Here is a 25,707-nt window from a genome sequence, read left to right as displayed (position 1 = left end):
CTGCGGCCTGCAGCTGAAGACAGTTAAAAAGACAGAAGTCTGACCTTGTATACTGACAATCTTGCACGGTCACAGCCACACACTCCACCAGCAGGCCTTCAAAGTAAGAGCAAGCAAGAAATAATTGATATTCAGCTGGCAATAGGAACACAAAGATGACGCCACAGCTCTCACAGTCCTAAAAAACGACTCCTCTCTCCTCCCCTCTCCACAAACCATCCCATATTTACCCCGAGCCAATCGAATCGGCACATTGTTAAATCTCTCTACACCAGTGCTGAGCCAAAGTAGGAGAGTCAGAGACCGAGTCACACCCCTCTGGCACTGAGAATTATTTATCCAGCCCTGTGTTCGCTGATGCTTTTTTATCTCCATCTCTCTCTCATTAACTCAGTTTGGTTGCTGATGCAGAGTGTGAAGCTGCGGCACTTTATCTGACTCAACTTTACGACAAGAAAACTCCCAATTTCTCCGAAAAAAACTGAAGGCAAACTTTTCAAGTGAAAGTCTTTCCACTTGAAACTGGCTGCAGAACTAGTCAATCTGCATAGGTCCCAATGTTAAAATGTCCAACTTCACAGCAGAAATAAACACGATTACAGCCTGGTACAAAAACAGTTTTGGTCTCGATAGCTAATTTCCTTGTTCATGACAACTGTACTGAGGGTCAATTTATATTTAACTCACCTGTTCAAATTATATTAAGGCTTAAAGTTATACATAATTAACAATGTAGCCGCTTTGATTGACAGGTGGGTTCTGTTACAGCTTGTTTGAGCACCCAGGCCTTACACTAACTAAATGGAGCCTCCTAAATCTTCTACATCTGACCTTTGAGAGGAGGAAATCTTCCAGGGAGAAAGACAATGAGTTACATTTCCACCCTCTAGAATGTGAAATCCACAAATAGCAGTGAATAAAACCTATATCAGTTATTCAAGCTCTATTTTTTTTTTTTAATCACTCAATTTAAGTTATTGATTTAAATCTTGTACATTTAATCAAAAGCTGGCACGTCAGAGTTTTGAGGTTTCCATGGAAGAGAATAACTTGCAGCTTGTGTGTCTCAACCAAACATCAAACATCAGCAAAACGGCTGATGGACAAAGCCCTGGCCACGCACCAAGGCTCTCTAATAACTGGTAGCAGATATAATCATATTTACTCTGCCTAAATATGTGCAGTGCACTTTTAAAAAGCTTAAATCAGTTACACAACAGGAACGTGGTAGTGTAACACAGGAAAAAATAAGCCTGAAGACCTCCAGTCATCTAGAGACTGAATAGGCTTTTATTAGCGTAGGATGCAGAAACAATCATCAGGCTAAATTAGGAGCGACAATACAGAGAGTTAGAAGGCCACTATGCCCGGCCTGATATCAGAACAACATTAATCAACTGCTGAGGGATTAAACATTACATGTAACTTGGCATGCCGCTTTTTAAGTAATGACAACATCAACCGACATGCAACAATGAGGTTATACTGACATGCAGCCATTTATCACATTTCCATTACAATTTACCAACAGGCCACAAACGACATCAGGCTACATGTCTCCTCCCCATCTTTACTGAGGACACCAACAAGCAGAGTGAGCCTGTTTGTTACAGTAAATAGTTAATATTCTGTTTACAGGCTCCTGCACGAAAGGAGGAGAAACTCTCACTGCATAATTCAAAACATAGGCTCCTCCATAGGTTGGCGAGCCAGTCCACCTGCTCTTAAGGTGCTCAGTGACAGGGTGAAACCTCTCAAGGTTTACAGTTCAGTAACTCAGGTGCATGCATAGGAATATTTTTGACCAGGGACAGTGGCAGAAGAAGTACTAAAAATATTACGAAATATACCAAACAGTATATTCTCTGTTTCAGCTTTTGCAGCTTTTCAAATGAGAAGTTCTGCTGCTGGTCTGTACCATATTTCACTGTAGACTGCTTTTGGACATTTGGTTGAGTAAAATAAAAAATGTGGACTATGAGAAGGTCAAATGGATATTTTTTCACTCACTATATTTGGACATTTAAACCTTTATTCGATGCTGGAAAAGTGATGGGAAAGTGGGGATGACGTGCAGAAAAGGGCCACAGGTTGGACTCCGGGCTGCTGCAGCAAGGCCTGAGCCTTTGGACATGGTTGAGCTACTAGGATGCCCCATTTTTTCAACATTTAATAGACATAAACAATGAATCGCAAGAATAATTGTCAGTTAAACTCATAATGAAAATAATCATTAGTCACTGCCCTAATTATCTAAGTAAATTTAAAGTTTTGAAAGTTCTCATGCATATTATTAAGCATAATAACCCCTGTTAGTTTTAAATTACTATATTATTTGGTCATTTTTAATTATATTATGTAAGTGTTATTATGTAAGCAAAGTTTTAATGGTGTAGTTTGTTGAGGCGGAGCAAACTGCTTCATGTGCTGCTTTTTTATGTCCTCTATAATAACATTTTATAAACTGATGTTTTGTATGTAAAACTTAAATCTGAAAAGAAAGTAACAATAGCTGTTAAATAAATACAGTGAAGCAGAAAGTACAATATTTCTTTCTGATAGAATAAAGCAGCATAAGTGTGGAAATACTGAATAAAAGTATATCAGAATTGTACTTAAGCACAGTAAATGTATTTCTAAGTCGATACAGCTTCTGAAGAATAAGCAGGCATGCAGCAAGGGGTGAGATGAGGCATCTGTCCTCAGGAGTTTGTATTATTTTATGGCGTTATCTTCTACTTGCTGTCTGTTTTGTGTCTTTGCATATGTATTTTATTACATCTTTATTGTGTTTTTTATTGCACTGTGCATGTTTTTGTTTCTCTAAAAGCCCGTCTGGGGACGAGCTTTGCAAATGAAATGCTTTGATTTGTAGCATTATTCGGCTCAGTGAATATTCTATGCCCGTGTCGGTGTCCCTATTAAAATAAACAAAACAGATAAATAAACAAAACACAAATACAATTAAGATATATATTTTTTAAAAGATTATTTCTCCGGTACAGCAAACTGAAAAGAGAGTTGGATGACACGCAACAGCCAATATGCAGGACACATGACTCACACCAGCACTAACACTTTCTCTAAATAAGGGCTAAACACATCTTCTTTCATGCTCGCTTACAACCTTCTTCCTTTACAACCAAACATGAAGGCAGCAACAGATTCTGTTTCCACCAGAATTTGCTTATACGTCAGCAAAAACCAGATGATTCACAGTGAAAGCTTTACCCCAGGTCTTTGTTTTGTCATATTGAAGATTTGCAGAATCGACTTTGACAGGCAGAAAACAGTGGGGAAAAAAAAAACAACAGTATGTCAACAATAAAACCTCATCAGCACACTGGTTGTGAGTTGAGTGGGACATTGTGAGACAGCTTGCTGAAAGGCGGCTAGAAGATTTGGACTGTGTCAAATGTAAGATGTTAGTGGAGGTAGACACCCTGAGGCTCACACAGTGCTATGAGAAAAAAGACATGGTGTTCTAGCTGTTCTGGCTGATCCTGTCCTAAAGCACACGATGAAACCAAAAGAGTTATTGGCCCGAGGGAAGGAGACCCGAAAGAGAAAGAAAAAAAGACTGTGGATGGAAAAAAAAGAGGAATGCCCACTTCTATTCCTGGGTTAAAATGTTGAACATGACTCAACTTTTTACATTTGTCAACACATAAAATTCAAATTAAATGCTTATTCAGATGACATTCAAAAGAGGCGCTTCAGCTCCTGTTAGTGCTGCAGAGCCATGAAAGACTACTAAGTGGATGCAAAGTGAGCAAGGACAAGGACCGGGGTCTGAATAGCACTGTCAGAAAATAATTATAGAACTGTTCCTTTTGTCAGCAAACATCTGAGGACAAAATGTGCAATGTCATACTTTTCAAAGGGTGCACAACAATGCAGGACCAGTGCAAAAAATCATACCATTACCAAGGTATACGGATATGTATAAAACACCTGTGACCCATCCAGATTAAAACCTAGTACTTTGTGAAGCTAATTCATCTATTCATTTATCAAAAATAATGACAGCAGAGTTTTGTGTTCATGCACGTATATCTGTGAGAACAGTTTTTACTTTTGCATTTCCAAAAAAAGTCTCTCTTTTGCCGTTGAAAGTAAGCCCTGTGGTGCAGAAATTCTTGCACACACATAAAGGCACAACACCTGCAGCGCATTGCTCCGTAAACGCACACACCGAGTGGAGCTACATAACCTGAAAGCTCCGCCGCCGCACAAAAATAACAAGCAACATGCATGCAGGAGCTGATAGCAACAGCCGACATGATTGAACTCATGAGCTAGAATAAGACTGCATGAATATAAACATGAGACAGCCATGGGCAACAAAACAGGGAAGGAGGAAAGAAACCTAAAGCGGTGGGCAATTTCTAACATCCACAAGCACTTGTAAGTTTATAAAGAAAGACTGAGGGGAAACAGGCAAAATGAGATGCAGTGAAACAACATGCACACTCAGACACACACATTAAAAGATCAGTGAAAAAGAATGGATGGCTGATGAGGTATATTAACAAATAAATGGATGCTATATTTCGCATAATTATCTACCCATCTGTCTGTAATATCTACATTTTTCATAAATTGAAAAAACATTATAACGTTGTGTAATTGTAAAATCTCAGCCACAGAATATTTACATTGTAGTATCAGTTAAGTCGACCACAGATAACAGATAAAACAACCTGATTAAGGCCACATTCAGATCCTGCATTTTTCCATTCATTTGAGTGGGGGGTAGTGTGTTTTGGCTGAAGAGGTAAAGGCCGCAGGGGTGTCCGATAAAAAACCCAGATCAATCTTTTAGGGAATCGCAACCCGACGTCACGGTGTGGCCCGCAAATCAGACAATCAGACCGGGCCAGACCCTCCACAGTCAGCCTGAAATGTTTCTGAAAGTGGACGAAACTATGATACTCTACCTGTTGTGTACTGACTTTTTTATTTCATGTACCAACTTCTCTGTCTGTGTCTAGCTTACAGTTTACGTTGCAAAAGAGTAAGACGTAGAATTTGATGATTACAAAATGATCACAATTCATTCAAAATTCATGGCAAGCAAGCCTTTGTCTGAGGCTTCATAATGCTGGTGACCTTTTAACCCCATTCATTTGAATTCATTCATTCATTTGAGTGGTCAGGTTTTAAAACTTAAAATTGCACCTTTAAATGACAAACTTTTTATAAAAGCTCATTCATTATGTTGACTTATATTTCATCAGAAATCTCTCCATGCAACAGTGCCGTCCTCATCACCAGTGTGCTTCATTACACAGAGTCTGAGTGTCTTTTAAAAACCTCCTGCTGTGCTCAAAGCCCGGGTGAGCGGACTTGCCTCTTGTCATTAACCCTGGAAGTGTCATTAACCACCACCGACTCCTTCAAAACTCCAAAGCACACAAGATCACACACACGCACACGCACGCACACACACACACACACGCACATACACACACACACACACAAGAGTCCAAGTTTACTTCCCAACCTGCTTTTTAATGGACTACTTTCACAACTTCTGGGCCAGCACAGCTCCATCAGCCAAAACCAGACAGTGAAATGATATAAAAGCTGTTCATCATCAGCCCAGCTCTTCCTCACTGTTCAGGAGGAATTCAGCTTCCTCATCTGTCAGACTAAAAGAGCTCAAAATCTACTCAAAGAATCAAGATGGTGATTTAATTTATACTACTTATATTGTATTGAAGCATAAATGCAATAAAAAAAAATTCAATTTCATTCCAGACACTTACACGCAGCTTCAACTCAAACTACACCGATTCAATTTTTGATCACTGCGATGTAACTTGAGCATAAAAAATTCTAATGAATGCGGTTCGACTCGAGGCTCTGGAGGTATAAATATCACCATCTCCTCATCGCTTTCTCCTCCTTTCTGATTCCGGCTGCAGCTTTTTCTCTAAACAGCATCTCAAACTGCACTTTGTCTAATTCCCCAGAGAGGAACCCTGCATTACTCTCCCACTTTTCCCCCCATTCTTGCTCGTTTGCTATCTCTCTCTGTCATCATTGCTAAAATAAATCAAAGCCCCAATAATTCACGGGTGTTACGAGGGAGCGTGCGCGAGTGTGTATAGAGGGTCTGACTTTTACAGAGCACAAGGAGTTTTACCAGCTTTACACCATTTTGTTACTGTATGTGACGAGAGAGAGGACAGGACAAGAAAAATAAAGGATTTTTAGTCACTTAGAAAAGAAGACATAAAAATACTGAAAATGAAGGAATATAACTCAATATTAATTTGACTAATGTTCTCAACAGTGATCAAATAATAGTTAGCAAGAGATTTGCAAGATCCAAGCTAGAAATTGTTCCCAGTGAAGATGAAAGGGAAGAGAGTTTTAATGCCGCCATGTTAATATGACTTCTGAAAATACGCATTAACAGCTAAAAAAAACTGCAGTGAGGAACTACATCTAGCAATCAGTGTGGATTTAAAATTTCCAATCTGCAAACTGGCTCGGAGGAGGATGAAAGTTAATGAGGTATCTCGTCAACAAAAGACATGAGTGCTGCAGCCAGACCTCTGGGCACAGTGAGTCACTCCTTTGCATTTGGCTTGGTGACTCGTACGTTGTTGTTGTTTTTTTTGGGTTTTTTTCAAAAGGTTTGGGCCACGAGCCGGGTCAGATTTATCAAAACCATCAAACAGGCCTACTCATGGATGGATGTCATGTTGAGGACAAGATGCTGACTCATTTTTTATACAGCAATTTGATAAGCGATGAAAGCGCCAACACAACAAACATCATAGAACTTTTCTTAATAATAGACATACAAACTATAATGAAACAAACTAGGTCAGCACAGACAGACTGGCAAAAAATACACACAAAGGGCAGAACAGAGAGTAAACAGCATTTTCTGTGTCATTGCTCTAAAAAGGGAAAGTCCATATTACACTGCAGATTGTCTACAACCGTCTGAACATTTTGCTAACAATACCGAAAGTATGTGCTACATCACTCCATTGTTCATTTCATGGTCTTCTAGTGTTGCAGTCCACTCACACAGCACACATACACACACTTTTCATCTAATAATGACACCATCTGTTATAAGTAGTTTGACTAATTAGCAAAATGATTAAAACGACATTATGTAACTTTTCTACCATAAAATAACACATGCTGCACTGACGTGTAATCAGGTGAATGCTTTTTTTCCAAGTCATTACGTCGTACGATCACCTGAGGAGAAGTATGCTTCCAAACCATAGGTGCTGTTAGGTAACCCTAGATAATGTTAGCTGGGTTGGGTTTGTACCATAAGTGTTTTGGACCATCAGAAAGAGGAGGCCCAGGGCGAGGGGGAATGCTTAGAGGGGACAATGTAACAGGGCTCATCAGCCTCTAGGGACATAATGACAGAGGTGAAGAGCTTGATGAAATAAAAGGCTGAAAGACAGACACCAAGCTGGGCTTCTTGCTTCTTTGGCTGTCTGTGTTGTTGCACTTGCTTGATGTTTGTCTGTTAGCAAAGTTGTTGACTCACTCCTCTTCATAAGTAATCATGAGAAATACACATGTGCAGCTGTCCATATTTACGATAGCAGGGGGCGCTAAATCAAAGAAATATCGATTTCTATTAGATGTTGCTTTAACGCTGACATAAAACGTGTAATGAAGTTAAAGAATAAAAGTGAAACAATATGAATCTAATTACAATTCAAATGAAAGAAGTCAGCAGTTTCAGGCTATATGGCTGTGCAAACTAAATATTTACACTACACATAAATTAAAGATGCTTATTAGTAATGTTTGTTTTGTAAATTGTTTGTTTATGTGAGGCATCGGCTCATTTTTTTATGCGGTGCAATCCTATTGAACATGGAAAAATGGTAATGAATAATGTCTTGAGTCTTTAAGAACCACTGGTTTACATAATATTAATATATTAAAAGGCACTCACCGGCCAGCACTCCTGCCATGTAAAGCAGACTTATTCGTAAGATGCCATGGACCATCTCCAAAGGAACGCCAATCATCAGCTGCAGTAAAGCATTGAACCCCAGCTGCTCCAAACTGAGGAGAGAGCACAGAGAGAGAACAAGATTCAAATGACGGCACATGATATTTGTTCCTCTTTACCGCTGCGTAACATCTGCAACAACCAAACAGATCTTAATTGAACCTGTCCTACAAAAAAAAAATCAACGTGTGGTGAGTGGAGCTCCGTACCCGACGTGCATGAACATGTAGCTGAAGAAGCGCCACACTTGTGCACGGTGGCCGGGATGGTAGACCAGGGGGCTCTTCATGAAGTCAGGCTGATAGGTCTGCAGCACCCACTTGTTTAGCATGATGCCATAGCACATGAACACGATGATCTGAAATGACACCAAACTGTCAGTTTTTGACAGTTTTGACATACCCATTCACATACTCTCTCTTACACACTACTGGTGTAAAGCTGGAAATTGTGCAGAAAAGCATTGTGCTTCATAAAGGTCCTGTGATGTGTCTTTCTGTACTCCTCAGCAGATGCTTATTAGACTTTTGGAGACAATGACTGCCTGCAGAAAAAAAGCACATCTGGCTCAATTCCATTAATTTCTTTTTATAGAATAATGACTCATTGTCTCTGTGAATTAAAATGAATACGAACCGTTATTATCACATCCTCATTGTCATTACAGACCATTCAGTGCCATTTGGAGGCATTATGAGAGCACTTGGCTTTCTTGTCTCAGAATTATGATGATTTCAGTGGAAAAGGTTGAAGTTTTGTTAAGAGGCTGTAGGTTATTTTTGCAGCTAAATCCCCGACCATTCACCAGTGGCCTATAAGGGCATTTGTGTTTTTTTTTTCCAAATGTGTATAATAGGTCATTTAATGCCACTGTGGAAGCTGGGGTGCTCACTGACCTGGTTTCAAAGTTCCTAAAACCAGTGTCTGGAAAAAAAAAAATCCCTGCACGCAGGCTCACTGAAGGTTTCAGCTTGGAGGAATCACAGTAAAGCGTGATCAAAGGCAGAAAATCTTTTCAGTGGGTCTGAAGCCAACGACTGAGCCAGCTGAGCAGTCTTAAGTCGGTGCTGTGGGTTGGTAGCACATATCTAAGAACAGCATGGCAAATGTTTGGGGAATATTTTAATTTGTGGCAAGTCTATATTCAGTGTCTGAAGAAAGGTTATAATAGACAATGAGAGGCAGCAGCTGGGTACTACCATAGAGATACAGAGAGCATAGTGAAGCTTGGCAGACCTTGCTTCAGAGCTGCTGCAGCTGTCACCAAGAACAATGACCTGGTCTACAGAAGACGAGTGCAAAGGGATCTCTAAGAGGGAAACAACATGTTCATAATTATGTTTATTATGGTATTGAAAGTGTTACTCTGATTAGTACGGGAGTCCCGTGTGAGTCCCGTGTTATTTCAGCTGCTTCTTATTTTCTTGAGCCTTGGAATAAACTGTCCAGCCTTTTTTCTTGCTTTTTAATCATGTTTTGCAAAAACAATAACTGACACTGTGTGTTGACCACAATGTTGCATGACATGGGAGATTATTGTTGTGACCATTTTCCCTCAAAATATCCTTTGATTTTGAAATTTCCAGTCCAGAAAAGCCTAGGTGATCCTAAATCATTGCTGAACCACAAGGGTGCACTTTGGGTTTTAAATATAATACGCTGTTTTTCTTTGGGCCCTCTGCAGTCTACTCAGTGGTTAGATTGAACAGCTTTAAACTGTGATTCGTCTGTTCATTCAAAAATACAGAGTACAGTAGATCAAGCTTTTGTGGGAGCCACAAATAAATGATACTATTCACGTCCATGATGTCACCTTCTAAATCTCACCTGTACGATGGTGACGATGGCAATGAAGACAGGTGGGGGACACAGGCGGTTCTGGTGAAAGTACCAGCGCCGGTCTGTCTCACAGGGCAGGATCTCGTAGGCCACATAGCGAACAAAACGTTTGTACAGACCCAGCCCCGTCTCGTCAAGCAGGATCTCCCTCTGCAGAGTGCGGCGGCCATTGGCGATGGCTCGTCGGAAACTGCTGGAGCGCTTACTGCTCATCTGAGGAAAAAAGTGAGAAAAAAAACAAAACATGCATGTATCACTCTCACACGGTCAGTGAAATATGTTGTAAACAACTGTTTTAGCTAAGCTTATCTTATCAAAAGACTGGATACAGTGGGAAACTACTAACCTGTTTCTGTCCAAAGCTAATAAATCTGCCTACCAGTCCTTTTTAAAGCTCATTAACTAACACACTGAATCTCATTTAACTTCCTGAAGTCTTCACCGTGTGCCAGGCAATCAGTTACTTCTCCCGGCCAAGAAATGGTCACATAATTAGCCTATAATACCCATAAAAGTACAATTTATAGTTTTTATGTTTTAGTTTTTGTCAGTTTAAACAAATGAGATATGATGTATTAATTAGAGGTGCCTGTAGGTGTTTCTTTTGTAGAGAGTAAGGTTAGAAGTTTCCAGTCTTAATGCTAGGCCAGCCATAGATAGGAGAGGCATATCAATATTCTCACATGTCGCTCAGAAAAAGAGCATATGTCAAACTAGTGTTTAAGAATAAACGAGGAACAATTTCTTTCAGCTGGCAGATGATTATTATGACTTCAATGAATCAGCAGACACTTTGCATTCATTTTCCATGTCTGTTTTTTCGCCACTTGATGGCTTAATGTCTATTTTGCAATAAACCTGTCTCGGGTTGTTTTATGAGGACTGCTGTCAGCAGCTTGAGGACACCTTACCACGATGAGCAGATCTCATCATCGCCTGCTGCTGTAGTGTTTTGTCATTTCAGCAATTAAATCCGTAACTTTGTTCACACTAGGTGGATCAAACGTCAGCGAAATGTTTTCATATAATCTTAGGGACGCTGATCAGTGTGACTAATCATCCTAGATGGATACATACAGTACTGATTTCATAAAGGGGTAGCATGACCGTTTAAGTTCTGCTTTTATCATCGGGAGAAGTTTGGTGACACTTTTATCTTCTTTTCCGGCATTTTCTGTTGTTTTGACAGTGTTCAGAGGCTTCATTACACAGAAAAAAGCTTCACTTTTACTCATGTGTGACTTCAAGGTGTTCAAACTTTTGTGTTGACTAATGAAAATAACTTTTTCACTGAAGCTAAAATGACACAAGATGATTAATCAGCATCTTGAAACTGCTCAAATCTTCTTTTGTTCAACAGACAATCTTTTCAGTCTCATTTGTGTGACGCAGAGATAAAGGATAGATGTCAGTACTGAAAGCATTATGCAGTTGTTTAGTAAAAATACTGTCGATACGGCAGGTTTTACTCTCGGAGGAGGCGGACTACTTAATGCTTAAAAAAAATCTGCAACAAGAGTTTTTAATTTAACGGAAATAAAACGTTCAATATTTCATCTCAAAATCATGTTACATGTATAAACTGGTGATCACTTGTTTGCCACGAGAGAGGTGACAGAACTGCAGCTGAATATTCATGGCTGATAAGAAACCTGAATGTTTTATAAGTAGTTTCTGATTTAGACTTTAGAGTGACTGCAGGCAGGGTTGATTGCAGCGCAGACGTCATAACAAATGGGCTGTTGAAGTGTTTTTGTCCTTGAAAAGCAAATCTTTGTGAAGAAGAGCTATTCCATAGAAAGAGAGAAAGTGTGTTGGTGTGTGTGTGTGTGTGTGTGTGTGTGTGTGTGTATTCATGTTATCACAGACTCCAGGTTTGCTTAGTGAGCAGGAGCTCTGCAGCAGCCTGAAGGCCAGCGGGGACCAACTCGTGATAAGTTCTTTAATAGAGGCTTAGGATGAAACTTATCCTAATGCCACTATTTTGACAGGCGAGGCAGAGAACCATCAGGATGACAACACAGAGGGCTCTCTTTCCACCAGGGCTACCACTAAAAATACCGTCTGACCGGCTACCCTCAGCAGGGATCCTTTAGAGTGAATATCTGCATTTCTTTACAGGCAACAATGGTGCAAGCTTCATAGGTAAGGATTTACTTAATGGCTGATAGTCAGTGGCAATGCCATATGCCTGAAGTCTCCGGTGTAGCAAAGACAATACAGCTCCTTCGAGGACAACTGGCTGACTTAGCAATTATCTCTAAATCATGTGTTATGATGTGATGTGACACTTTAGGAAAATGAGTTTCCAGTAGAAGCAGTGAAGGAAGAGAAACGAGGGCATGTTGGCAAGCATCTGCTGCTGCTAACGGTATAAATCTAAAACAACAGCAGACCTTGTGTATAGGTTTCTCACAACAGTAACCTCAGACAATATGGCAGCTTTATATGAAGTGTGCTGAAACCTCAAGAGGGGGGCCTGTAGGAAGTACAACCCACCATTAAAATACACCATTTGTAATTCATTAGCCAGGCCCTGCTGCTTGTAGACTCATTATATGTGGACACAGCAGGGGACGCAGTGAGATAAATATACTGGAGGACAAAAACTGTAAATAAATGGGCAAATAATGAAGAAGTAATGAACAGATTGCTCCACAAATGGAGCCCTCACTTATTTTTCTTTCTTTTTTTTTTTTTTAAGGAAATTACTCAGAAAAACAGTAAAAAAAAAAACATGTGCTAATCCCTTTTGGAAGTTAGCAGAGCAGGACGTGGTAACTACCCTAACTATGGGTAATTATGACACTGGTGGTTGTACAGAGAGGGTGTGAGGGCCTGTTGCACGGCGATAACCAGAGCGATGCTGAGCTAAAGCTGCCGGCTCTCCCGCAGATGGGAGGGATGCATATTTAGTATGGAAATCAGGCCTGAAAAATGCAATTATGCTATACTTGAGGCAGGGAGTGAAAGCAGAAGAGGAGTAGAGGGACATTAGATGGCAGAGAGAGGGAAATTAAGACGGGAAGATGAGATGTCTGCCTGGGTGGGCTCGATTCACAGATTCTGGAAGCCACCAGTGGACAGTGAAGGTGAGACATTCACTTGCTAAATATCAAATTGCTGAAAGAAAAAGTGTGCTTATATGAAGATGAGACAGAGGTTAGGGGATGTAAATATAATTATGTTTTCTTCCTCTGTTGACTTTCTTCTCTAAATAAATTCTCTGCGTCTGAGTTGATCCGTGTTTGGCTCGGTGACAAAAACCTGCCGTTCCTCTCCACCCTGCACTGTATTCTGATCCCATTTACACCGCCTCTGTAAAAAATTCATTCCCACAAGGCACAGCTGAGCATCGCTGTCACTCTGCTTCACTTTCCCTGACACACAGGGCCGCCTTTTGAAGCGACTGCAGGAGAGAGATGGCGAACGAGACAAAAAAGTGTGCATCCAAACGACGTCGAGACAACGTGGTGATGGGGAGCAATGGGAACGGTGTGATGAAAACCAGATGACATCACGTAAAACGGTGGATTGGATTGGGAGGAGGAACGGTGGAAGTTCCCTGACGAGGCAACGTCTGTCAGGGAATAATTGATGCTGAGGCTAAGAGCACAAAGATAAAGATAGTACTCCTCTTTAGGGATGGCTGAATGGGCCAAACTGACATTGTGTGTGTGTGTGTGTGTGTGTGTGTGTGTGTGTGTGTGTGTGTGTGTGTGCGTGTATGTGACAAACAGCAAGGGTCCATCCTCCTCCTCTTAGTAGCTGCGTGTTGCCTACTGTACGTGCTGCTCTCAGCTCTAGTCAATTGTCCTTGATGGATTAATTAGCCACCCCACATGGTCAATACCTCACAGCTCAATACTAATTAGCAATAATAATTAAAAATGTGGTTTAAAGGCTATTCAGGCAGCTGGACTGCAGACACAAAAATATTCCATATACACTGAGTTTATTTTACTGGCCATATATCCAACAGTTGTTGCACACACGCATGATAAATCATTTATCGTTACTAGAATATCAGAAGATCAATTCACCTATAACTTACATAGAGATCCACCACCACCAGGCTAATAGCGACCAATAGTTTATCATTTACAATCTGTAAATCATTCAGAAGACCAAAATCCCCCTCGCCCTTGCTCTTTCCCTCACCAACACGTACACTCATGCACTCTCACAGCAGAATCTAAATCACTGCAGATCTCGGCCCCTGCTGATTCTACCCTGACCCAGATACTCAGGTTCTTGCTCAAATCCTTTTAAAACGAGAGTCCACCTTATTTTTTTTTTTTTTTTCCCTCCCTCTCAGCAGTTTGTGGCCACAGCCCTCCTTCATGCTTTAATCACTGCGGCGGTGGACCTTCGGTGAACAAACCTTCACTCCAGGACACTTAAGCAAAGTGCAGCACTTTGGAGCCTGTAACCTGTAAGAAAGAGAAAGCCTTGACTGGAGTGTGGTGTGGGGATGTGATGTAGATAGGTAGCAACTGTGTCCTTGGAGACAGATGGACTGTGGGCACTTAATGTGACTTGAAAACTTTAAAATACTCTATATGAACTACTCGCAGAGTGTCTCCTGGCTGGGACTGTAACTGAAGTTCATTTGTGCTCACTGTAAGTGCTCTCTTTCTTTCAACGCTGCTTCAAATGTGACCAAAGACTTATTTAAAGAACATTTGAATAAAGTTTACGTAAGCGTTTCTCTAACTATACCTCCTGAGGCAACAGAAAATGTAAGTGCAACATTTAGCCAGAAGGGTAAAAGCGGTACACAGAGCAACAGTCTGAAAAATCCCTCAACCTGAACAAAGAATACACCCTCTACTCGTGTAATTAACCATGGCAGCCATTTTGGATCTCCGTCGAACATTAGCCAAATTACCACCCGAAGGAAAACGATGACACACTTCTTCAGTTACACAGCTGCTACCTGAGTCTCTTTAAAGAAATCAATACATGCAGTTACATAGAAACAGATCTGACTTCAGGTCGGGCTGGTTTTTACCCTTGTTTCATAAACATACAGATCCATCCCATAACCCCCCCACCAAAAACCCAACCATGTGTGAACTTTGACACCTCAGGCACCAGGCGTCTCTCAGCCTCCTGCATCGACAAAATGTCTGTGTGTAATTGTGCGGAAACGTCTCACAGCATGTAAAATGTGCACCGGTTGGCTGTGTGGGATTTTGTGGATTAGTAGTCAGTTACACACCTAGACGCTTTGAAAGTGTATATGTATGAGCAAGTGTGTGTGTGTGTGTGTGTACAGTTCCCCAAGAGATATTTTAGCAAAGCGTTACTTATTCACCCCTCTGGCTAAACTGATGGGAGCTCTCTGACTAAGACCGCACTGCATGAAAGATGGTTTGAACACAAGCGATGTCGGAGACAGTCTTGTCTTCACGCACACAAACACGCACACACCAGAGAAGCTGTTGTCCGACGTGATTCAAACATTTACACCCACAGAGGTCGAGAGAAGCAGCGTGGTTTCACGGTTGCACTCAACGAATGTCGAACAACAAGTTCAGAAAGATGTTGTACACGCCTGTAGGGGCCTAACTGTTAGAAAACGTAACAGCTTGTGCGCTAAAAGCGTTGAAAAGGCATGGACTGAGCACACGCACGGATTCGGCAGCTTTCAACGTCAATTTTAATACAGCACAGGTAGATCTTCCATCGAGGCCAGACCACAAATCAATAGGGACACCGGGCTATGACGATAATATAATGGCAGCACCGAACTTTACAAATCAGAACACGGCTGTCATCTGTCACACAGTGTGAAGTGCTACTTATAAAAATGTGCCGATATATGTGAATGGAGACAGAGAGGGACGATAGAGAGAGATATAAAATCATAGGGTAAGGCCTTGAGAGAATGAAGAGAAAAACTAAAGAGGAAACTGGAGAGACGCATGTGGAAAACAAAAGTCAGAGAGCAGCAGAGTTAAAGCGGAGTAGGAGAGAAAAGAGCACAGAGGTATTTAGTCGATGACCTGGTTGAAAATGTCATGCTACATGCGGCAGCCTGGAGCTCATCCCAGAGAACAGAGAACATGCAGAGCTCACGCATCATGTCACGAGCTGCATGTCGGTAGAGACCAGATTCAAATTAACATTTGAATATCCTCTATATTACTCAGCATATCTGTACTGGCAGGACTCATGTGTATGAATGAGAGTCTGTCTGCTTTTGAGACAGAGTGTGCGTCTATCTGAGGCAGATCGAGAGGAAGTGGATGGCTGCATTAATTGATAATAAAATGCTTGAAAGCGTTTGTATATATGCAAATCATATGCATGCACAGAATGGGACGGGTATGGCCTGTGTGCGTTCACATGTGTGTATCAGACAAATCTTTAAAATCAGACCTGGAGGTCGATATCTGTCTGAGGCTGGGCGTTCTCAAATTGCTACAGATTACTGCCTGCTACTACCAATGCTGGGCTAATCGAAGGCAATTTGCATTTGGCTGATGGGCAATTTTGAAAGTGTCTCCCTGATGCCGTCGGAGGAAAGGCTGTTTTTTTTTGTTTTTTTTTCCAGTATAGAATGAAAAGGGAAGGAAATGAGATATGGAGGTTCAAGGAGGCAGGTTCAGAAAGGGGAAGAATAATATTAGATGGCTGGAGGAGGGGAGGGGAGTGGAGGAGGGTTGAAGATGAGGATGCGCTGAAATGAGATGGATCAACACTTCAAAAATGGTGGAGGAAGATGTACACTGTACACTTCCGAGAGAGAGAGAGAGTGCTGGTGAAATGGAGAGGGTGCACTGTGGGAGCAGCACCACAACACTGATTTCTCTGTAGTGGCAGACTCTAGAAATGGGACCTGCTCCAAATTGAGTGGCCTTGTGTGGCATTCATTACAAACCATGGGCAGCACAACACAAGGGAGAAAGAGCGAGAGAGAGAGAGAGCAAGAGAAAGAGAGAGAGAAAGAGAAAAAAGAGACAAATAAAGAGAGAGAGAGCAAGAGAGAATTAGCTTAAGGAAGTGAAAATTTGCCAGGAATTGCATTATGTTGAATTAATCTCCGTGCTTACGCCTGCACAGTGCCAGGAGCCAAAGGCAGGTGCTCATCCACGCGCTCTGCTAGAATCAGTCACATATACAGCAGTAGATGAATTTCTAATAGGGACACGTTTGTAAACACAGATAGGTATAGAGGCAGGGAATGAAGAGCGTGCCCTCACATTCAAAGCAGAGACAAAGGGCAAATACTGCCTTGGAACAAGATATCTGCAGCTGTAGTTACAAGAATATAACAGAACACACTGTTTTCACAGTATCAGTCGTTGTTGCTGGGTTACATTATTCTATTCATTTCTTCATAATATAATAGTGTTTGAATATGTTGTGATAAAAATTTGTGTTGCTTTGACACTGTGGCTCTGTCAGCTCAGTGTGGGTGTTTTCTAGTACTTGCCGTTGCGCAGCTTGTGAGGTTAAGTGTCTGGATTTACCGACACATTAACTGGAAAGATTGATCCTCTTTTTGCAGGACAGCGACCTGAATGCCCAAGTCAATTTTCGCCACTGTGGAGCTTGCTGGCTCTGTCTGAATCAATTCTGTAACCTTTTCTGAAATCCAGCAAAAGTGGGTGTACGTGTGGAAATTTGTCTCTGTGCTGCAGGACATGGAATGTCTCATGCAACTCCCTCTGCAGCGTTGTATGTATGATATGAGTGTGTGTGTATGTGTGTGCATCTGGTTTTTTCACTCACCAGCTCGATGAGCTCCTGGTAGCAAACCTGTCCCTCTTCATTGCTCTGGACCAGGGCTAACAGCATGTCCAGTTTGGACGGGTCCAGCTGCAGCTCATGGTGCTCCACCAAGCTGGTGAAGTTCTCCACTGCGATGAAACCGGTGTTCTCTGGGTCCAGCTGGAAAAATACAAAACAACAAATAGCCCGCTCTCAGACCACTGGAACAAAACACTGCAGTCATACTGAAGATGTTTCTGTTATGCATCCTGATTTTTAATTAGCAGTGCTGCAGAGATGAAGTGTCACTTTGCCCTCAGGGAGAATGCAACAGTAATAGACAGCTGAGACATATACACGCAGACACAATAGATACTCATAAAGACAAAGAAAGCTACAGGGCCGGAGGCATAAGCTCAGGCAGTGACACCGGTATTAATTAAACCGTACTGGCTCTATGTTGCCTATGAAAGAATTAGAGCTGCTTTAAGAAAAAAAGCCTCATTCAACCTCATTAAAGGTGCAGGTCTGTCAAAGCAAACAGCAGGACGATTGTTGTTGTTGTTGTTGGGAGCGGGCATGTCTCTCCATTACCCAGCATTCCCTCTGCATTAAACGAGGTTGACTTTTCAGTCTTTGTTTCTAAGTGGATGCTTCACTTGACTGTGTGACTCCGTCCTTGGTCACATTTGCAGCTCACAGTCAGTGTGGTTTTTTTTTTTTTATAATCACCACTCACTCACTGAGACCCACAGCCCCATGGGTTATTACTGCTGATGTCTGTATGCCAGTGCTGCCCCTCGTAATTGATTTAAGCGGGAGAGCAACATAAAAATGGCTGAGTGTAGTTGTCTAAAATAGCGCCCGGTTAAAATGGCTTGTAAAGTATAGGGTGTGTATCTACGCTTGGTTCATGTAATGTGGTGGTTTTTTTTTTGTTTTTTTTTGGGTGGCAGCTTCACATACTCAGTGCTTGATTTTCTTCCCTTACCTCGCCGTCTTGAAAGCATTCAATCGCTTTGCAATGGAGCGTTAATTTCTCGTGCCAGCTCTCCTTAGTGCATCTGATTGTGTTTGTGAAAATGCGCCTGAGGACAAACTGGAGCAGTACAAAGAGACCACATGGGAAGAGCCCTTGCTGCTTCATATTTTACTGTTTCCTGAATGCTAACACAGCCTCATTAGGTTTCAGATAGTAAACCAACAGCCTCTTATTGCCCCAGGGAGGAGTGAGCTTGCAGATGTTGCATCAGTGTGTAGTCAGTCATGCTGGATCATTGTTGCCCATGTCATGAGTCCACAAGAACAATCCCCATCCTGGCCGCCTAAGTCTGGACCTGTCCTGCTTTGACATGGTTAGACGATGCCGTTTCGTTGGCTGCATGAGGACAGCAGCTTCCTCCCTGCTGCGGGAGGCTCAAAGTCTAAAGCTCTACTGCTCAACTAAGGAGCAAAGATCCATCAGGAAATACATTCTATGTGAGAGTGCATTCTGAACGTGTCTGCTCTATGTCTTTTTTTTTAATTTAGCTGAACACGAGCACCTCTTTAATTCCACTTAATCTGCTTTTTTTCCCCCCACTCCTGAAAACTTATGTATTTATTCACCTGAGAGAGCACAGTGAAGGCAGGCCCTAATGGGTTGGTTTTGATGATGCTTGACTTGGAATGGAATGTTTTTCAAAGCTGGTTGATGTACTAAAGTGATTTTGTTATTTATAATACTTTTATAATACTCTGTACACCAACACATGATTCGACAACAGAAAAAAAAGAGCTTTTAACCAATATTAACAAAGATTCTCCACACACACACACACACACACACATGCATCTATAATCTCTTAAAACACAGCTCCGGAGCCTGTCAAGGCAGCCTGTAATGCACATTAAACAAAATTTGTGAACAAAATGAACCAAGATGGGAAAGAAAACGGGTCTGTGTCTATTTTTAGATAATCCCCTTAACTGTGTTTTCCATGGACGTTTGTTAAAACACAGCCCTGTTCTTCCCTTGAGTTTTGCTGAGCAAAATGGTGCAGATACGGCCAGCGTTTGTGATGTGTAAGGTACCAGGATGACATGTGGGGAAATACAGCTGGGGGAGAGAAAGCACACACACACACACACACACAAAAAAAAAAGACAGCAGAGAGGCAAGAGGTGGAAAATGGGAGAGGACGGCGGGTGGTGTTGGTTGATGAAATGAAAGAAATGAAAAATGACAAAGAACAGCAGAAGAAGGAGAGGGTATGAAAAGACAGGGCGAGAAGAACAGAGACAGCCAGACAGAAATGAAACGAAGACGCACAGTGAATAGAAATGCCTTGCCGCTGTCTGTTATTCTGTGCATCTGCCTAAACCAGCAGTCTGCCAGTGAGTGCTCTTCTTCTCTATAAGAGGGCTGTGACACACTCCAGTGCTCTGCATTCACTTGCCACAGAGGGGAGATAGATCAGATTCTAATGTGCTCCTGGCTCAGCCCGGGCTGACAGGGGGAACAGAGAGCCACACTGGGGACGTCTGATTACTGTCAGCCTCCATATGTCAGCACATCACTACACATACAGCAGCGGCACAGACACGGAGGCACACTGTATATGGCTGTACACATTTACGCAGAACCAAGTGTTGACGCTGAGCTGTCATCTCACACCGATACTATTCACTTTGTCGCCTGACCTTATTCAGGAAGAATGTTACACAGGGGAGACTGTCTGCCAAGGATACAAGGAGGTGGAGGATTGCTTCTTGTAGCCAATTAGGGTTATCAATTAGTGAGATGAGGTACACTGAAATGAATGAGTGCTGGCAAGAAGAGACTTTTTTTCTTTTTTTTTCTTGGGCAGGCTGGTGACGTGTAGGAACAAGAGGGGAGAGTCAGAGAGAGAAAAAAGGGTTGGAAGATGGAGGGAAAAAGCGCTGAGAGGGAAGCGGTTATTGAAGCGATCCAACACTGGTGAGGGCGACACTTTGACAAGCTGCATGCGTTGCCATGGTTACCAGTCGCCCGTGTGCCATCCCTCTCTTGTACCCCCCTTTCCGTCCCCCCCTCCCCAACATATTGGCTTTTGAGAGGCAGAGGGAAGACACAAAAGGGGATGAAAGGAGGGATGGATACAGAGAGGAAGGAAAGATAAAATAAAGATGGATGGACAGAGACCAAAGAGATAGGAAGGGGGTGATAATCAGAGGAAGATGTGAACGGAGGGAGGTTATGGATGGATAGACGGTGGAGGTGTTACAGCAGAGAGAGCAACCCGAACTTGGCTCTGGCTCAAGAGCAAGTGGGAGGAGATGGACGCGACATGGGATGAAAATGTATACACAAGTGTGAGGAGGAGGTAGAGGGCAAACAGGAGTGGAATGCTGACTGCAGGGGAATTATCTCAGTGTTAACCCCCGAGACCTCTATTACCTTCAGCGCAGCGACTCCGACTGACCCCAGCCCACCACTGACTTATCAGTCCATTCTACAGGAGCTCAAGAGCGTAGCCTACAGACTAGGAACGAACCACAAAGCCCAGACATAGACACAGAGACACAGCCAGACCTGTCGTCCTACCTGCAGAAGACTGACACACAGCCAATGACAAGACACGCTGTGTGTAGAAGAGACGTAGCTAAATACTACAGTAGTAAAAAAAAGTTCCTATAGTTACCCCTTATGTACATTTACCTGTCTCAAGATGGCAAAGCTTTAACTGTTTTATTTTCTCCTCCTGATTTTCCTCTAGTAAAAGTAATCTTAATAGACTAAAATCTATTTAATTAATTGATTAGTCAATTTTTATTGTTCAAGATTCCAAAAGTTCCCAATGTTTTTGGTTTTCTTCTGTGAAAGTAAACTGAAATGTTGGTTTAATTTGGTTTTGGACTATTAATCGGTTAAAAGAAGCAACACATACACTACAAAGACTAAACAATTATTTGAGATCAAACACAGCCTTACAGTCTAAAAGTGCTAACAGAGCTCCAGGCATCCGTGTTTGTACAAACCTGTAGATTAATTACCACCTGGTTGGATATATTAATATTAAAAGTATTCTGGTCAGTTCAATTTAGCTTCAAATGAACTTCTGTCTCTGCAACACAGCGCTAACCTGGTGGCACTGAGCCAGTACTCCACACCACTTTGGTGTCTGTGAACAAGACTGTCAAGCTTGAACAGGGCTGTGTGTCTGCAGAGGGCAATGGCATTTACAGGGCAGAGCATGTTTGCATGGCATCAGATAAAACCCTCTGAATAGTCTCTGTTGCCCTCAGGACTCACTGTTGTTCACCAACAACTGGGCCACTGACTGTAATTATCACAGTGCACGTTCTGCCCTGCTGTTACCATCACTACTGCTTAAACTTTACCACTGTGGGGTTGCGATGTGATGGCCTGAAGAGCCAAACCACCCTTATGCTCTGATGAGGGATATCCAAATAATTATTCTCGCAAACAATCCTCTAACTACATTTCCGAGCGTTTAAACACAGTCCAAACAGCCGGAGGCATTTTCAAATACAGCTCAGTGCAAATTAGCATCAGAGCCTTATTCTCTTTGCTTGACATAAATATGTCAAATAATATTCAGAACCACAAGTCCTTATGGGACAGTTATAAATAAGCTAGATAAGACTTCAGTGACACATGAGGAGATATTCACAAACTATTGATAGTGTGCTTTAGTGGTTGAGTGCCGCCAAACATCAAGTTGCCTTATCAGTGCCGCTGCAATATCAGAGAAACTGCGTCTGTGTGTGTGTGTGTGTGTGTGTGTGTGTGTGTGTGTGTGAGCCTGCATGCATAGACCAGAAATAGCCTGAGCTCAGCATTGCAACCTCCTGCAGACAAAGACTAATAAACTCACTCATGTTGCCACAGTTGCTTTCTTTTTCTTTTCCTCTGCCCCTGCAGCATTTTCATGTGGTTCAGTGTGACAGGGCTGCAATACCCCCTTCTCTCTTTTATACCAGCAGTGCTTCTATAAAATAAAGCATGTCCAGATTTCTTTCGGGGCACAACTCTAGGAAACACAGAACTTTATCGCCTTTAACATCTAATGTGTGTTGAAATATTGGGCTAGTCGTAGCTTAAATCTAAATCTTTCGGGAAAAAGTGTAAGGTTGCAGCTTTAAAAGCCTAGACTATGAAAAACTAAGCAGTGACAGCGATCGAGTAATCCCTTTATAAATGACTACATCTAAGATGCCCTTAAGCAAAGTTCTTGACCTCCAGGTGCTCTTGTGGATTACCTTACATGCCGCTGGGACACTGGTCGTGGTGGGAAGCCCCCAGTGAACGTGCCAATTTAATCTGCTTAAAAAAAAAAAAAAAAAACATTCTCCTGGATAAAGATGAGGAGAAAAAAAGTGGCCAATATTTAGACCGGCAGCAGGCTTTGTTAAAAACAAGCTCACCTGTTCCCAGTCCAAAAGCTGTTGGCAGATTTCACTTCAATCTAGTTTAATTAGAGAGACCTTTTCCAAATCAAAGGCCGCCGTATGGAGTCCCAACGGTGGAAAAAGTCTGCCGTCAGCCTGTGTGAGTGATCTGGTCTAGACTTGTGCTTAATAGGACCACAATCTGCTCAACTGTGGCCTTGAAAACGGTCTATATGAACAAACTGGCACAAGCAGAGTAAACCCCACAATCAATAAAGCAACCAGCCTTTAACAGTGAGGAAATATCAGCTTCAATGCCAACCCAAAGACCTACATCGAAAATGGATATTGACACAGATGAGTCAGCCTCTTTGATACCACATTTTAATGTGTCGATGAAGGAATATGTGTTGTTGAGGTATCACTAAGTAGCTGTTATCAGTGAAGTGCTTATACAGTAAATGACTCACCAGTGTGACCACAGAGCATCTCCTCAGTCAACCCACACGGGCTTCCTCCAGCTCTTATAAAAACAATCACACACACATTCATAAAAATACAACTGTGCACGTCATCACAGACACACACTTTTCCCCAAGGCTCTCAGGTCTGTTGATCGATGTGTTGCCAATGGGCCACTCGTGACCCCTCAGCCCTAAAGCTAGATAATCAATTTCTCCCTCCTAGACAGAATGAATGACCAATCTATCTGTCAATCAGCACAAACCCCAGCAGACCAGCTCATTATCAGAACTGTAAGGCAACATTAGATATCCTAGAGTTAAACACAAGACTTGAAATAGAGCTGCGAATACACACACACACACACACACACACACACACACATGTTTTCAGGAAGCACTAGCCAAATATACACATGCTTTCTGGGTAAAATCTGGCTTGAGATCCATTTTGGCTTGTTAATTTTGGAGATGGTAGACCAAAGCACTCAAACATAGATCTGACTGCACAGTAAAATCAGCAGTTTGGGTTGAGGACTCTTTAGAGAAACAAGATGTCAAAAAAAACCTAAAACATTTTCATTGGGTTTCAAAAGCTGCACGAGAAGACAAAAGTTTAAAGCCAAATAACAGCTTCTATTCTAAAAGAAAACCTCTGACCCGGACTTCACAGAAACCAGAATAATCTTGCAATCTTTGATGCTTCTGACCCTGAGAGGAAAAAAAATCCACACAGTCAGGTATAGGGATACAAATCCATGCACATACAGCGTTACTGCTGCAAGCGTTAATGCAGCAGCTAGAATCAGCTATTCGCTTCTGATTTTTGGTTCATTCTTCAAGCAGAGAATGCACCAAACAATCCATCTACACATCCATTCATACAGTATCCATCCATCTATTTGCACACACACACACACCCTCCTCCCTTTCCCTCCCTTCTTTCTATAAACCATGACATGATGGCCCCCCTCCTGCTGTGGCTCATGATCTGACCTCACATTCTCTGGGCCCACATGGCTCCATGATGCTTGCATCCGTCGTGTCGTCTCACGCTCTCATTTCCCTTCGTGCAAACAGCCCCTTGCTATCAATCCTAACATCAGCTCTCAGCCCCCAGCCTCCACGTCTCAATCCCTGGATAGATGGCGAGGTGGCCAAGAGCCCCGTAACCATAGAAACCTCTGCCGCTGCTTGCCTGCTTACCTGCTCTTGTATGAGCTGAAACAGGGAGCTTCTATCCATATACTGGCCAGGGAGGTGAGAGGAGCCGCCGAGGACAAGGGCATAGGGAGGAGCAAGAGTGGAGTGGTGGTGGTGTTTGTAAGGATAGGATAAGGTGGAGGGGGATGTGGTTGAGGTAGCAGCTGGTGCCTAAATTGTAGCGTCAGGCCCCTTCTTAGCTGCTGCGTCCCCCCCTTGATGATGGAGAAACCCTGCTGTGCTCGGCCCCTGGTTGCTGGAGTAAGAACCGGCGCTGTGTGGCTCCGTGTTGTTGCTGAGAGTGCGGACGGTGGTGCAAATGGGCTGTGACTCTGCTCTGTGCCAGTGCAGCGTGGCGCGGCAGTAAACCCAGCTTCAGCAGACGACGGGCAGGCACGCAGGCAGGCAGGCAAGGCAAGGCAGATCCAGCAGCTCTCATTCACTCTCCTCCTCCTCCTCGCTCTCCTCTATCCCATTGCACTGACTGCTACCTCTCTCTCTCTTCCCTCTCCTCATACACACACTGCACCGCCTGCATACCAATGAGGCAGGGGAGGGAGGTGGCCTCTCTCTTCCAATGGAAGAAGGAGAAAGGAGTGGCTGTGGGATGCTGCTCCTCTCCTCACTACAAGTAAGGCATCTCAGGGAGGGAGCAGGGGATGGGCTCCACTGCGGCTTTGCACTTACTACTAGCACAGACAGACAGACACACACACACACAAACCCACACACTGTAAACAAGACAAAAGCTAATGCACACAAGCATATGGTGAAACCCCAACCGTGTGATGATTGTGTTCATTTTTAAGGTTACAGAAGACAAAGAAGATGAATGTGCACGACAGACAAGATGAAGCGACTCAGGATATCAGCAGCACTGGTGGATCACCAAAGGAAACTATAGACTCCTCAGTGAGCCTTTACATCTCTGTGCTAATTATAAGCACTGGCACATTAGCAAACTGTATGCACTGCTGCACAATTAAGCACCCCTAAAACACATGCACAAACATAAAATTGAATTAAACTACTTGGATGGCACAATGATTCTCCAGTGAGCACAAATGAATACCACTATGACAATAACGCCAGACCAGA

The 25,707-nt window shown here is 42.6% G+C and overlaps 1 protein-coding gene across 7 annotated transcripts in view; it reads right to left on the bottom strand.

The window, feature by feature from the left end:
* Positions 1-25,707, bottom strand: part of rhbdl1 (rhomboid, veinlet-like 1 (Drosophila)) — a 57,120-nt gene that overhangs the window by 19,470 nt on the left and 11,943 nt on the right. For 4 of the 7 annotated variants that reach the window (XM_027289197.1, XM_027289195.1, XM_010731762.3 and 1 more), the window contains 4 exons: positions 17,594-17,752; positions 9,839-10,063; positions 8,221-8,369; positions 7,952-8,064 (listed from right to left, as the gene is read on the bottom strand). In XM_027289197.1, coding sequence (XP_027144998.1) covers positions 7,952-8,064; positions 8,221-8,369; positions 9,839-10,063; positions 17,594-17,659 — 553 coding nt within the window. In that variant the 5' untranslated portion in view covers positions 17,660-17,752. The other 3 variants (XM_019272738.2, XM_027289196.1, XM_027289198.1) reach the window with 3 other exon arrangements.

Source organism: Larimichthys crocea, chromosome XVI (genome assembly GCF_000972845.2).
Source record: "Larimichthys crocea isolate SSNF chromosome XVI, L_crocea_2.0, whole genome shotgun sequence".
NCBI classification, from domain to species: Eukaryota; Metazoa; Chordata; class Actinopteri; family Sciaenidae; genus Larimichthys; species Larimichthys crocea.
Note: the sequence above shows the minus strand (reverse complement) of the source record. Positions and strands in the feature narration are given on the sequence as shown.